We start from the raw sequence: 12571 nt of genomic DNA, 5'->3' as shown, positions 1-12571 counted from the left end.
AATAACTTTTTGGCAGTGAAAGACTGACTGAAATGAACAACTCAGTTCAGTGTGATTTAAAATTATGTTTATTATTATTTCATTTCATATTGCTCTTAATGTGGACTTTTTTTTTTTTAACCTATAAACCCTCCAACACAGATTTGATTAGAACAGGCTTCATGCATCCCTAGTAGCCGGTTTTCCTCACCTGGCTGCAAGTCTCTGTGCGCCTCCACAGCATTAGCAGGGGTAGACGGCAGTTCCTCAGGGGTCAGGGGGTCAGAATGGAGAGTGAGTTCCCCGGGAAAATCCTCTTGGTCCTCCCCGTCAGCAACAGATGAACCTTGTGTCCTGAACAGGGACAGACAGAAAAAAGACCATTTCTGCATGATGATCATTTCTTCTGTGAAAGCACATTGTATCATCCTGTCTTTATAAATTATTTGAGGAGGTCCTACGGCTCAATGAAATGACCCCCGCAGGAATCATACATTTTGATGAATTGATAAAAAGATGGCACAGATTCGTCCCTAGCAGTAACTGAGCTGAGACAATCAGTTAAGTATGTACTCAAAACAAACACATGGTTCAACTAGAACTGTGTTTTACATGTGCAAGGAAATTATGTACTAATGTTCCCATTTTAAATGAATATGAGAGTCAGCAGTGCTGTCTGCTCGGCCTGAATCACAAAGCAGAGGACCTTCTGGTATCTGCCTCATGCAGTCATGTTTTATTAGCATCTCCTTACTGTGGGTCTTAATCAGGGGAAGTGCTCTGTTTACGCTATGTGTACACTGTTGTGTATGTGTGTGGTGGCTGTGTGCATGTGTGTGAGAGTGGCTGCGCATGTTTGGAGAGTGTGTGTGAGCATATGGGAGTGTGTGCAGCTAAGTGGTGTGTGTCTGTGGGTTGGAGAGGGAATATGAATGGAAAACGGGCAGGCAGCCAACTTGGGCTTTGTATCCCTCCAGATCGCTCTCAGCTACTAGCTGCCTATCACGCTCCCTTTTCCATGTTCCCCTACTGCATCGCTTAGCAACTCACCACTTAGTGACTCTGAAATATTGAAATGTAGACCTGGCAGGTGGCTGCCGCCGCCGCCGCTCGCAAGTGGAACAAATTTCACAGGAATGGTCATAAAAAAAGAAAAAAAACGAGTCCCATTTTAGGTGCTATCCCTGAACTGATCCAAACCCTGGAAGAAAGTTTTTCAGCTCTGATTAAACAGCAGAGGCTTAAAAGTTGGGGACTTGTGCAGGTTTAAAATCCCACAATGAGCAGTAGAAAGTGAAACATGCCCTTAAATGCAAAGCTACTGATTCAACATCCACACAGAGACACAGGGCTGGCAAAGAATGACAAACACTTTACTGCATTTACCGAGAAGTCCCACCCTTTCAATCGCTTTAAATGATGAATGCACTAAAGGCTTCTTAATTTAAATGATAAATCCAACCTAGTCGCAAGGCTGACACATGGTGAATGACTTTCAGAGATGAATGATGAAAACACGGCCATGAAATCTATGTTATGTTGTTTATCTATTTTGTTTTTATCAGCTGGCATTTTGCTGCTGTGTCTGGGGTTAGGATGACAGCAAAGAGAGATTTTACTGCAGTCTCATTGTGATTCAGAGACTTTGTTCTGCCGGGCCGTGTGAGGAAAGGGCTCCAGAGAGTCAGTGTGCACGTGTCACTGTCTGGCTGTCTCTTAATTAGTCTGCTAGCTAACGACTTCAGAGGCGATGAGGGAGGGAGCCTGGCAGGCGTCGGGAGATTACTGCGGCGATTAACACATTTCGCTACCAAGCCACGCCCCCCCCCCCCCGCCTTTACTGGCTCTGCTTTGCTGTGAGTCTTAATGATGGTGCAGATTGAGGAGAAAAAAAACAAACAGAAAAATAACCTTCTACTGCACAGAGGTAACAGAAAGTTTTGTTTACCCCCACCCATGTATAAACATTTACATTTTTACATGTTGTAATATCTGATGAATGAATGAGGAACTTTAATGTGTCTGAGGTTGCATTTTCAAGTGGAAACACCATTTCATCTGACTATTATAACTTTTGAGTATTAGTGTACAATTTCCCTCTTCAGGCCTAAAAGTAAAGAAACTGGTAGACATATGCAACCAGTGAGGAGGAGTAGTAAGGAGGCATGGCTATATTTCAAGGGATCATAAGTATAGCCAGAACAAAGTTTAAAAAGTCTGATAACAATATATTAGGCTGTTTAACATCCTGTAAACAATCTTAGATTTGTTTTCTGAAAGACTGTGACCAAGACACTTACCAAGCAGGACATTTTAGAGTGCAAAAATCAACTAGCTAGTCATCGCTGATTGACAAACTGATGCTGGAACTTATTGGCCAACATATACCCTAAATCAATTAGTTTGGGTCTTTTCTCCTCTGACAGCGAAGAACGCGAGCTTGAGGGCAGTGACAGGGAGGGTCCTCATAGGATCAGATTTGTCTTTGACCAAGAATGACCATTTGTACCATAGCCTTTTGTGAAGGGTTCAAATTCAACTTTTACAGTGCATATGTTGCTTGTTTTCACCTAATAACTGGGGGTGATACATTTTCTGATTGTTGTTTGATCATCTACAAACACCCAAATCTTCAAAAAACTAAGACAAAATGTTTTCATAATAATAAACTTTATTTATTAAATATATTAAATATATTTAAATTTATGCAATAAACGGTTATTAGTATTAGAGCAATTAGAAATAGCGTTAAAAATGTTTGTGTGAAAGTAGGGAAGAATGAAAGAAATTAGTAGTTTCCATCAAAGCCTGCAGTGGCAAGTGAGACCTTGACATTTCAGTATCAATAGTAGCGGTGCATAATAGAGTAAGAAAAAGCCAATAGAAAGGAAGTGACTGTGTGTGAGTATCAACAGAGAAAGTGACTGAGACAGCCAGGCAGTGAGAGAGTTGACAGCCACCAGCGAACTGTGTGTGTGTGTGTGTGTGTGTTCCATCATTCAAGTCTACTCTACACTGAAATCCCATACTGCTCCACTGCTTTCCCCCTCTCCTCTGTTTGTGTCTGATATCAGAGGTTACTGAATAGAAGCCATCTGGATCTGACGCAGAGTCACGCACGGCTGCCGAGCCAACTGTACTTTTATTTATAACAGGAAATACTTTCTGCCTGTACTTTGAGTGGGAGGGAGAGGTGTTTAACCTTGTCAACATTATATCACACTCTCCTTCCGCTTTTCTCCACACTATACCCATTCTGCCTCCAACCCCTCGCTACATCTGTTCTGATTTCACTTTCTTCATCCCTCCTTCCCATGTCTTCCAACCCCCGCTTTCACCCCCTCCCCCTCTGCCCTGAGAGGAAGGAGGAGGCGGACAAAGACACTGACATGAAGCTGAGAGGCATGGGGAAACAGAGGACGTGCAAGGACTTCATTTCAGTCCAAAACAAAGAACCAAAGATGAGAAACTTGTGATGAATGTGGTCTGAGACTGTGGGAAAATGGTCTCACTAATGTGACTGGAAACATCTTGTGCTTATTTTCAAACAGTGATCCAGCTTCTCACCAGCTACTCTGGCTTTCCTCAGGGAAACAGGACAACTGTCACCACCAACACAGATCAGAAAAGCAAGGACGAGGAACTTACACGTCAAACTCATTCTCCTTCAGAATCTCCTTGAACCTCTTCATGAAGATTTTCTCGCTCTCCGTTGAAATGACAAACCCACGATCTGAAAAACAACAGCGTTTTCATCATTCCCGGAAACTGTCTGTTCTAAAAGAGTTTTTCCATCAAATTCTTTGTTGTTACAAACATTTTGGTCAGTAATTGCTGTTAGTGGCTGGGTAATTTTGCTGTTAGTGGAGTTAGTATATTGCTTAATCACAACAATAAAATGAGGCTGGGTGTAATTCTACATACCAATCCTGACCAACAGAATCTTTCCAATCTTTCTGTTCAATATGTAATCTTTATGAGAGCTTTGAGAGCTAGCCTGCACATGTGTGAGCGAACACATTTCATCACAACACAGCACATTAGCCTGTGATTATTTATCACCGTTTCCATGACAGCTCCCTGTGTGTGGGGACAACTCAGAGTTTGGCAAGATTAAAGTCTGCGTTTGTGGTTAGAAGATAAAGTTGTGTCACCAATTACACGGACAGTTCTAAGAATGATGATACTCTGACTTGTGTAGGTAATGGAAAAGTCATATCCACTGCAGTAGGGCTCAGCAAGAAAACTGAGACAGATGTCATAACTGGCCAACAGTGAGCTGAACATGAAGAAACATTACAGTTAGCCACCAAGAATTTCTATTGCCTCAAAACACTTTCATAACTCTGTCATGGACTGCAGGAAGGCTGGCACCACTGAAATGAGACCAGCTCACTTTAATTTTCCTAAAGCTTTGAACATTTTGAAGTTGTTTATGTGGTATACCTTCATTAAGCAAGTTTAATAACATCCACTCTCATTTGGTTTTCAGCTTAAAATATACTTACAATTTCTGACAACTTTTGTCTTATTTTGATATTATTGGCCTCATTTTACCAGTTAGGATAACTCCCCAAAGTAATTGCTGAGATCTGAGAACACAAAGATATCGCTAAAATGAGGTCAGACGGGGAAACAAACATGTGGTCAGAGCATCAGACAGCTTTAAACAAACCAACAGTTTGGCCAGATTATCAAAACCACTTTATTTTGAGGTAAAGCTCAAAGTAAGCGCAGGAAAACAACGTGACCACAAATACAGCTGGTCAGAGTTGGTTGGGAGTTGGTTTTTAGACTGTGAGGGCACCCTTGACATTCATTTTCTCTTCGATGAAGAATACTGCTGAGGTCAATCTCCATCGTTTCACATGAATACATTTATTAACCTTGTTTCATAGGAAAACTCACATCTCCCCTTACTTTCCCCATCCGACTTCATTTTAGCAGTGTTCCCATGTTGGTATTATTGTTAGGAATGATGTGCAAATAAGACTAAGAAGTTATAATAATCCAAATTTATTAACAAAAGACTAAAACCCACACTGTTGTGTATCTGCTAACAAGTACTGTGTGTGTATCAAAACCTGATATCTCTTCTTCCTCTGTGCCATAGCCTCTGTGGTGTCCAAAGAATTATTGTTCCTTGTTGCACTGTTCCTTCATTACCATGAACTGTAGAACACTGTAGATTATTTTGACTCAATCCCATATACACCATCCTGCTGCCCCAAATACTCATTAGAGCACTAAGTGTGTATTAATGTGCAGCTGCACATAGTCCCCAACAAATGCATTGTTTCCTCCCGTTTGAGTAAATTTAGCTAAAAATGACAGCGCCCAGCTGTTTTAGGTAATTATAGGTAATTGACCATTAGTAACAATGGAAGTTATATTTGTGACCTAAGATTTACATCGTCAGTAGGTACCAAAGGGCTTGGGGAGGTCAGAGAGCACTGACAGACAAGCAAACACATTGGTCCTGTTGGTCTTCTCAGGGAATTTGTTTGACAATAACCTAAATATAGAATATTGTTCGCCTTATTCCTCAACATTAAAAGCAATCGTGTAGGTGGTTGACACCTTTACAATCGAATGACGACGTTTCTCACAGCAGCCTTTGAAAGTAGGTTAGTAACAAGTCAGTCAGTCAAAAGGACACAAAATGCAAGAGTTTCTTATGCTACTATGTTCAGGACGATTTCCCATCAATGTGTGAATTAATGACATGAAAAGAGTTTATACTGTGGATCTGCTCACCTTGTGACTTAGGATTTTCTATCTGGGAGGCCAGGTTCTTCTCTCTCCTCCTCTGCTTCTCATCCTCCCAGATGGCTTGCAGACCAGGATTTCTGCCAATCTGATCTGGACACAGAAGAGAGTGTGTCAGCTAACAATTCCACCATCCTTTATTAATGTCCTTATGAAGAGTTTTTAACCTACAACAAAGACTTTTCATGTCAAGCAGAACTGAAGAATCAAAGCGGTGCCAGACTTAAACCATAAAATTCAACCCTTACATACTGTTGTTATTTTCAACAGTGCAGTTTTTAAACAATTTTATAGTGTAGATGGAAAAGTATGAGTCAGAACACAAGCACTGCCAGCCCTGGAGTGGCCTCTCCTTTCCTTTCTTCACTCTAAGACAGCTTGTTGCAGTTTATGCTTCTGCGACCAGCCTGATCTACTTACAGCCTCCACGCAAGTATTGTCTTTAACACACAAACAAAAGATTAAAACTAGCTCTGCTGCGGTGACACGAGGCCCTCATCAGGCAAGGACATGTGTACTGATCTGCTTTGTTAAAGCTGCACCAAAAAACTGTGCACCCTTGTGGCTTCAAATACCAGTGACAGTTACCCGCTGGAAAAATGTTTGACTTTACCCTCGTGTTGACCAGCACAGCCGGTCTATGATTGGCTTTGACTGAGGGATTGAAAAGGCAGAAAATCCAATAGCTGTATTCCAGTTATGTCTTAAAACATACTGTTAGTTTAAAACATCAGGTTGACACTGTGGAAAAAGAGGATTTTCCCACCCAGTTAGGGAGGACATAGCCAAAAAGATTTGTTTATATTTTTTTAATTCAAAAAACATGCCTAGTTGAGATTTGAAAATGTGGTGACTCCTCTTCCTCTTTTAATCCAAGTGTTTTTATAAAGTAGAAGGGACTTTCTCTTTTTACCTCACAGTTAAACACTGTGAGGTAATCAGTTAAACACAGTTAGAGGGCCTCTCTCTCCTTGCCTATTTCTCCCTACGTTCACAGTATATAAAGCCAACCCCCCCACACACACACACAAAAAAAACAAACAAACATACAACCCCCCCAGGAACAAATTAACAGCAACAAGGAGGCCAAAGACACAGTCACTAAACCCTGAGATTTAAGCAATGCATTCTGCAGACCAAACAGGTGCAACAGTTGCATATATTGGCTGCATGGCTTTGTCAGATAAAGCCATCTGCTGTATGGGTCTTGATCAATTCAGGATTCCCCCATCTTGGTTAATCTCTTCCTGTCTCTGCTCCCCTGTGACAGGAGGTGTTAGGTCAGCTCCACAGCGTTTAAGGCTGCAAATGGATTTGACGTGTGGAGACCGTGGGAGGGTGGTGCTCTCAGCAGCTGTGTTCTATCAGTCATCTAAAAGTCGACCTTTCACCTTACTTTCTGCCCCTGTCTTGGGGCTACAGTAGTCAAGACTAGTTGGCTACAATAATGGCAAAGACTGGTGGAGGGGGTGTTGTCCTGAGTGATCTTACTTTCAATTTCCAGGCGGTTGAGGACATCAACAGCCACAGCATCAACCTCTAGCTCACAGGTGCTCTGCTTCTCCACCTCATCCAGGACTAGGGAGCTGAAGGCGGACAGAAAGAACAGGGAATTCATTTAGAAGTGGTATTAAAATGCTTCAAGAGGTAGCCTTCTTCCCCCACAGTAAATGATGTTGTACTACTGGCAAAAAAAAATCTTCTTTTATGTATGAAGATATAAGAAAGTTAGACTTTTGTCGTTTGTTGATTTTTGTTGATGTTCATTTTAATTTATAGGGCATAGTGGCAAAGAGACAAGGTATGCTAAATGATAAAGTAAATTAATGCTAGAGTAGGCAATTTGAAATTGTCTTTACATCCTGAAAGCAATCAGTAAATCAAATGCTTTGACAGAAAAATTAAAAGCATCTGGTTGGAGGGAGGCGTGGAACAAGAGACTTTCAAAGTCTCTTGTTATTTCTCCAATGTTGCCTACCGTAGCTTTAAGGCCAAATTCTTTTTTCCCCCCCCCAATTTCAATTATTATTAGTTTTTTTTAATATTCTTCCTTTGTTTTAGGTGCGCAGGATTTGTATATTGTCATTGTAATTAAAGGATTGGTCTAATAATTAGGGCTGGACGATAAAGCAATAATTATTGCGATATAATTTTTTTCAATAACAATATAATAAGTGTTAAAAAAATATTCAATAAATGTTTGTTTTTATTCACTTGAATCTTATACACAAATCAGGACTTAATTTTTTCATAAAGATGTTTATTTTGAGGAAAAAGGACAGAAAAAAAGCTTTTACTTTTTTACTCATTCATATTTGTTGTCAAAGACTTTATTACATTTACTCATTTAGCTGACGCTTTTATCCAAAGAGACTTACAATTGCTAAAAAAAAAACCTGTATTCAGCTTTTACATTCAGGACTTTACTTACAGTAAGAGCTAATGCAGCAGAGGCTATGCAGGTGAGACTCACCAGGGTATGGCGTTCTCCTCCCAGCGGACAAATGTGCCCCCCCAGGGTGCTGTCGTTGAGCTTGTTGGTGCAGGGGCTCTTCCAGGGACTGATGCTGGGATGACTGCTGGGAGTCTGCCTGTCTGGGACAGCTGCTGCGTCGTCTGCGAAACACACACGGGCACACAGTATAGTACAGAGTAAGCTCTGATAAGAGCCATCAGAAGCATACAAAAAATATCTTCATTTTCTAGTGAGAAACTGCTGTAGGGTAGAATTAAGAATCAATCATCATACTTGTTTTTCACATTGGGAAATATTTATTTTATTAAAATGAGTGTAAATCAGGGACTGAAATTAATTTAGAACTATAAACAGAGTCCACGGTACCTGACAATAGAAATTTTGAATTTAAGAATAGCTTTTTCAAAAATTATTAACATAAAAAAAAATTCCGGGCTGGTCTTTGCTATTTCCCTCACATGTGATATCACCACTCCACTCTTCCTCTCAGGGGGGATCCAGTCTCTAGAGTGTACAAGCAAAGATCTTATATATTGATTGATCATCCTCCTGGCTCTGCTGCAGGGCAAGGTCTCCCAGCTGAGCGTGATCACCTGGAGGTGGATTACAGACTTCCTGTCCGACAGGAGGCAGCACAAAGCTGTGGAAACACATCTCTGACTCTCCATCAGCACCGGTCCTCACAAGGCTAGAGTAAAGTCTACTCTTTCCCTGTACACCAACAGCTGCAACTTCAGTGACCACTCCGTCAAGCTCCAGAAGTTTGCAGATGACACCACTCTCAATGGGTTCATCTCTGGTGGGGATGAGTCTGAGGGCTGCAATCTGCCATTCCTCCAGGTCATGTAGGGCTTTTGTACAACCAGTCAATCAGACTGTACAAAAGCCAATACGTTAGCCAAATTATCTAAACCACTTTAACTAGAGGAAAACCAAAAGTGAGCACACCTGGAATATTGGTAATAAACCCTTATTTGTTGAGAAAAAGCGTAGGCTGAAACCTAGTATATGGCTGGAGGGTTGGTGGTTTGATCCCTGACTTTTCCAGTCTAAATGTCGAAGAGCAAGATACTGAACCAAATTGCTTCCGATGGTGAGTGGGTGTATGAATGTTAGTTCCATTTGCAGTTGGCACCTTGCATGGCAGCCACTCTCATCACTGTGTGAATGTGAAATGTATTGTAGTGCTTTCAAAAGGCTTTATAAGTACAGTCCATGAAGAAAAAGCAGTTTTTGGAGCCAATTGTCTAGTCTTAGCTAAACTTATAAACAAGGTGGTACGTAGTAAGTGTGCATAACGTCTTCAGTGCTGTGCCTATCAAATTTGGAGTTAAGGTTTGTTCCTATTCATTTATAAACCGCAAAGAACAATGGGAAACCATCAACACTCGACCAAAGCTGCACCTCCATCTCACTCACGTTGGCATTTATAGGGCACCGGAGCTCCAACCCTTTATAACCGATGTGCTGGAATGGGTATCCCTCCTGAGCTGGCTGGATATGGACACACACGCAAGACGGGATGACCCAGGTACTAATTTGGATTCACCAGTTTAGAGAGTAAACCAAATGAATTCCACTTGTCTTTAAACATTTATTTAGGCTACACAAACAGTCCACTCACTTAACGAGGCGCCGATGAGTTAAAAGAATATTACTTGTTGTAAATGACAATAAAATCGAGTAGCACATCACATCCACACACTGGCGCACAGCGTTTGGCTCAATAAGGCAACGGACATCTGATAACAACAGGCAATAGGAAACTATGGTCTCATATTTGCTCGCTCGACTGACGCACTGAAAACGGCATAAATTTAAATGTAATTTGTCCTCCTGTTCACCTTATTTATGAGAATAAATTTCAATGCATGCAAGTATTAATTAATATGATTCCTGATTAAACTGTTCAACATATTTGAGGTGTTCTTTTGCAGAAACATCTAAGTTTGTGTTTATTATCCTCAATCATGGTTCTTTTTGTGCGCCACAAAATTGTCTTAAATTATGTTTTTGTATTGCGCAATTCAGGGGAAAAAAAAAAAAATCAATCAAATGAGTGTCTGATTATTTAGAAAGGCTTTAAGCCTATACTAATCAGAGGTAATATTTCGATTTATTTCACACAATAGTAGGCCTATTCATTTCAAACCATTTCATCCTAATGCCAAGTGAGTAATCTTTGCAAAAATGCAGTAAATTAGGCTAGGATAGGTAGGTACAATAGGTGACCCTTATTACCATTATTTTGTCACACAGGTCATTTCATGAATACATTCTGCTTTTAGTTTGGATGCTTAAACTGCTTTGGAGGGGAGTGTTCAACCTGTGTGGTGGACTTCAAAACACATTGAGGCCTCTATTCATGTCAAACTGGCCCATTTTACCAGTCCAGCCCCTTGTATCATTCCTTCCACTTGATCCCAGATTAAGAACTTGCTTTTAAGTTTGATCTCGGGGAGAGAAGAAAATCTAAACAGGTGTACCTATTATTGGGGTATTTTAGTTTCTTGGTCATACAGGGAACTGGAGCCCTCTTTCAATTGATTGTGTCAGTGTAGGGGTGGATCAAACATGAGTACCCTGCTTTTGTTGCAGGAGAGTCAAGCGTGAGGACTTTCAAAAAGAACTTCATTAAAATCACGTATGGAAGTTTCTGTCATGAATTTCCTGTCCTCATTAAGGCCCTCACATGCTACGCTGGATACTCTCTGGGAGTGTGGAGAGGTCTGATGAGGAATGATGAGCGGAGGTACTGGTCTGAGATTAGGGCTAAGCTGTGATCAAAAAGAGTTCCGAATCAGGGATTTAGACTCCATCAGGAGGAAGTACAGTTGTGTTTGTAATGGTCTGGTTCACAAAAGATCTGAGTCTGCCACTCCCACTGTGAGGCCCACAGTGAGGTGACTGCTGGGGTCACTGCCTGAAGAGCAAACCCCGCGTAAAACCCACTTTTTAAGTCAGTACACACTTGAAATCAAATGACTAGCAAAGAACAGGCCAATTCTGAAGTTACAGTATATAAAAAGTTCAAGGGACACCAGGAAGAAGGGAATCGATGTCAACCTATGGCTCCAAATTTCTTCAACTGGTGGGAATGGTGCTTATTTCATCTGCTGGCTACGCACAAGCAACATGAAGGATCCCCTACACAACCCGAGAACTGAAGGAATATGGCAGGATACAGCACTGCAGCTGTTTACGGCGTCAATGTTTTTTTTAAGTGAACTTATGCTGAACAGCAGCTACTGTGTCCATAAGTGGCAGTTACAGGATAATGGCCAATTAAGCTTCAATTAATTTCCCAATATTCTCTTGAGTCAGTTGCTTTAAAGACAGCGTTATTAGCCAAGCTGACAGAGAGCAAGTGGAAAGGACAGGAAATAACAAACATATCTCCAGGAGACATAAAGCAGGCTTACTTCATATTTGACTTTTGTCATAAAACTATTGAAATGTTTCGCTGGGACATGCTAAAACAGAGTGCACCAGTAGCACAAGAGAGGAATCATAAAGTCAGTGACCTGATGCAATAATATCAGTTATACAACATTATTTATCAACACTCACCGGTCACTTTATTAGGTACACCTGTTCAACTGCTTGTTAACACAAATAGCTAAATCAGCCAGAAAGAAATGGGCTGGTCTGAGTATTTCAGAAACTGCTGATCTACTGGGATTTTCACCACAACCATCTCTAGGGTTTATTAAAAAAAGAGAAAATATCCAGTGAGCAGCAGTTGTGTGGACCAAAATGCCAAAATGTTGATGTCAGAGGAGAATGGGCAGACTGGTTCGAGATGACAGGAAGGCAACAGTAACTCAAATAACCACTCGTTACAACCAAGGTGTGCAGAATACCATCTCTGAACGCACAACACGTCCAACCTTATAAAACTTTGCCTGGTCTGATGAGTCTCGATTTCAGCTGCGACATTCAGATGGTAGCTCAGAATTTAGTGTAAACAACATGAAAGCGTGGATCCATCCTGCCTTGTATCCGAGGACGCTTTCTCTTATAACACCTTTAACCCCTAACCTCCAACATCCTCCAACCTCCTCATCCTCCTTCTTCTCCTCCTCCTGACAATCCGCTTGTATTGATTGCACTTTTTTGTTAACTCTTACTTCTTTCCCTAGGTACTTACCCCATTGACGCCATACGTGCTATTGGCTCTTACTAGTATGTATTGTCACTTGTAGATCTCGTGCAGTATTGATGCTTGTATGTTGTTCCTCAAATGTAAGTCGCTTTGGATAAAACTGTCTGCCAAATGAGTAAATGTAAGTTAAAGCAACATTATGTAAGATGTGTTTTTTTGTGCTATTTGGTAACCCTACAATT

The 12571-nt window shown here is 41.0% G+C and overlaps 1 protein-coding gene across 1 annotated transcript in view; it reads right to left on the bottom strand.

The window, feature by feature from the left end:
• The window catches only part of rev3l (REV3 like, DNA directed polymerase zeta catalytic subunit), a 77593-nt gene that overhangs the window by 27670 nt on the left and 37352 nt on the right, over positions 1-12571 (bottom strand). The window contains 6 exon segments of the mRNA XM_038727865.1: positions 191-333; positions 3628-3712; positions 5737-5841; positions 7240-7334; positions 8222-8262; positions 8264-8355. Of these exon segments, the coding sequence (XP_038583793.1) occupies positions 191-333; positions 3628-3712; positions 5737-5841; positions 7240-7334; positions 8222-8262; positions 8264-8355 (561 nt within the window).

This window comes from Micropterus salmoides, unplaced genomic scaffold (genome assembly GCF_014851395.1).
Source record: "Micropterus salmoides isolate LMB-PRFRI ecotype aquatic unplaced genomic scaffold, ASM1485139v1 Ms_hic_scaffold_18, whole genome shotgun sequence".
NCBI classification, from domain to species: Eukaryota; Metazoa; Chordata; class Actinopteri; order Centrarchiformes; family Centrarchidae; genus Micropterus; species Micropterus salmoides.
Note: the sequence above shows the minus strand (reverse complement) of the source record. Positions and strands in the feature narration are given on the sequence as shown.